Source organism: Aricia agestis, chromosome 12, assembly GCF_905147365.1.
Source record: "Aricia agestis chromosome 12, ilAriAges1.1, whole genome shotgun sequence".
Classification (NCBI taxonomy): Eukaryota; Metazoa; Arthropoda; class Insecta; order Lepidoptera; family Lycaenidae; genus Aricia; species Aricia agestis.
The window spans coordinates 553,575-556,167 of NC_056417.1; the positions used below are offsets into that span (position 1 = coordinate 553,575).

A 2,593-nucleotide genomic window follows, 5' to 3' on the forward strand; every position below is an offset into this window, starting at 1 on the left:
ATCTGTATTATCGTAATTTGCAAATGCAGGTTGCGGGGAATTTTTGTTATCTCGTCTCATGTTAACAATACCACTTGTTTATGCTTAAGTTGATCATATTATATTAATGCTATTTATACAAGATAATTTAATTCACAATAATAATATTATCTGATGATGTATTTTAAACAACATCCGCCTAATTAAAAAAATGTCTCAATACCTACCGCATCTCAGTAGCAATAGCCCGCGAACTCGCACAAGATAACGTTAACCAAAACAAAAATTTTCACGATGCCGCCTCCGAATATCGTTCGTCTCGTGCGGCAGCGTCGCGGTATATAAACAGGAAACATCGTCGACGCCGGTTCAGTTCACCGCAGCACCATGGCCAGCGTTGAAGGCATTACCCTCGTAGTGACCGGTGGGGCGGAGGGCCTCGGCTTCTCCATGGTCGAGAACTTCCTCCAGGGCGGCGCCAAGCTCGCTATCATCCTCGACGTTAACGAGCAGAAGGGCGCCGAGGCCATCAAAACCGTCAAGGCCAAGTATGGCGACAAGGCCGTCTTCCTCAAGTGTGACGTTACCAAGGACCTGGACGCCGTCTTCGACAAGGTGATGAGCGAGTACGGCCCCGTCGACCTGCTGGTGAACAACGCCGGCGTTCTCGCCGAGCACAGCTACAACAAGACCATCGACATCAACACCACCGCCGTCATCGCCTGGTCACTCAAGTTCTACGACGCGATGAGGAAGGACCGCGGCGGGCGAGGCGGAACCATCATCAACGTCTCGTCCATCTACGGGTACAGGATCTCCGCCTACATCCCCATCTACCATGCCTCCAAGTTCGCAGTGCTGGGCTTCTCGAAGAGCCTCGGTCATAAGATCAACTTCGAGCGGAGCGGGGTGCGCGTGGTGACGCTGTGCCCGGGCCTCACCCACACGACGCTGGCCTCGAACGTGCACATCAGGGAGGACGAGTTCCTCGAGGAGTTCAAGGAGGAGGTGAAGTTGTTGGAGTGGCAGACGCCGGAGAGCATCGGGCGGGGGACGGTGGCGATCTACCGGCAGGCGGCGTCGGGGGAGGTGTGGCTGGTGGAGGGGGAGAGACCGGCCGAGAAAATAAACGTCTAAAACACTCTCGCACGTTTGAATTTCCCTCGCGGTGCACTCGATACCCACAGGCCACAACCTTCTAAGCAAGGAGTCTTATGTGCTAGTTTTAACCGACTGTTCCCTGAAATTCTCTGCTATTCGGTTATTATCACTCGCTTATGCCAATATTAAATAATGAGGGTTGTATGGCGCTATGTGTGTGGCTATGTACTCGTCAAGTCTATCGTGTCAATTGTCGTGCCAAACAGCTGGAGCTGTCATATTATGTTACAAAATAGCTGTCTTATGTCTGTCTGACATTGTCATTTGGCACGATAGACCTGACGGACACATAGCGCCATATAACCCTCATTAGGGTTTTGGGACTGTGGTGACTCATAAAGTTAGTAGAAAAATGTTTTATGCATGACTAATTGCATTTTATGCAGCACTAAAATGATGTTTGGGTGCAGACGGTTCAAATAGGCATGAATATCACGGGCTCACGGCATGCTATACCTTACCCACTGTGCACTATGTACAAATAGGCATGAATGTCACGGGCTCACGGCATGCTATACCTAACCCACTGTGCACTATGCAGTAATGTTGAATGCACAAACTTTTTCAAATTAATCTTTAAAACACAAAATATTAGTCACTCTCAACATCAAGGTGTTGAAATTTAAAAAGCTTTTGAGAATTATATCAGTCTCGAAATGAGTATTCTAGAATTTCTAGATAAGAAATGATATTATTGTATTTTCATCGTTAGTAGATTAATTTGAGTTACCGTTTTTTTCTCAATAGAAATACAACCTACGCACGGACGTAAAAAAAACGTATAAATGTTAAATTTTTGTCATTTTATTAATCTGTACATTGTACAATATACTTACTTGGGCTCTTCGTCGTGAGAGTCTACGTCAAGAGCATTAGTAAAACATTTTCTCTTCATCATTAACAACGAAATAGTTTTGTTCTGGCTTAACTATTCGCACTTCAAAGTACCTATAATTATATGATTGCTATAAATATTTTTCATTATTATTATATAAATATAAAATACTTAGGTAATTATTGCATTTTAAGTTTCCAAGTTATTATTTTGATATTATTATTTTTATTTTCACGTGAAACTATAATTGGCGTGAAAAACTTACTTTTATTGGTCCTAGGTATAATTATGCACCTACCGTTTAAATAAAAGACTGCACACATTGTTGTATTTATTTTAGAACTGAGATTGATCATCTCTATGTCGGTAAAAAATTAAATCCCGATTGAATCCTACATTTTTCAACAAAAATGAACCTATTTAAATTATTTCCAGTGTGCTCCGTTAATTGTCTACTTTTGTGCCCATCCCATCGAGGAATAAAAGGTCAAGGAATAAAATTTCAAACTATTTGTAATCTAGGCATAGGACACAATAATTCAGTTTTATTGTTTAGATTGCGTCTTATAATATTATACATATTATAATTTGTAATGTGGTTCCTATACGACTACCAAG

The 2,593-nt window shown here is 42.4% G+C and overlaps 1 protein-coding gene across 1 annotated transcript; it reads left to right on the forward strand.

Moving 5' to 3' along the window:
• The first annotated feature begins 351 nt into the window (after nt 1–351).
• On the forward strand, nt 352–1,122 carry LOC121732367 (15-hydroxyprostaglandin dehydrogenase [NAD(+)]-like). The gene has a single exon (XM_042122228.1). The coding sequence runs from the start codon at nt 367–369 to the stop codon at nt 1,114–1,116; it is 750 nt and encodes a 249-aa protein (XP_041978162.1). The 5' UTR covers nt 352–366; the 3' UTR covers nt 1,117–1,122.
• The last annotated feature ends 1,471 nt before the right edge of the window (nt 1,123–2,593 follow it).

Bases quoted from the DNA above. Each gene is read 5' to 3' on its own strand.
- LOC121732367 (XM_042122228.1), top strand. From the start codon at position 367: ATGGCCAGCGTTGAAGGCATTACCCTCGTAGTGACCGGTGGGGCGGAG.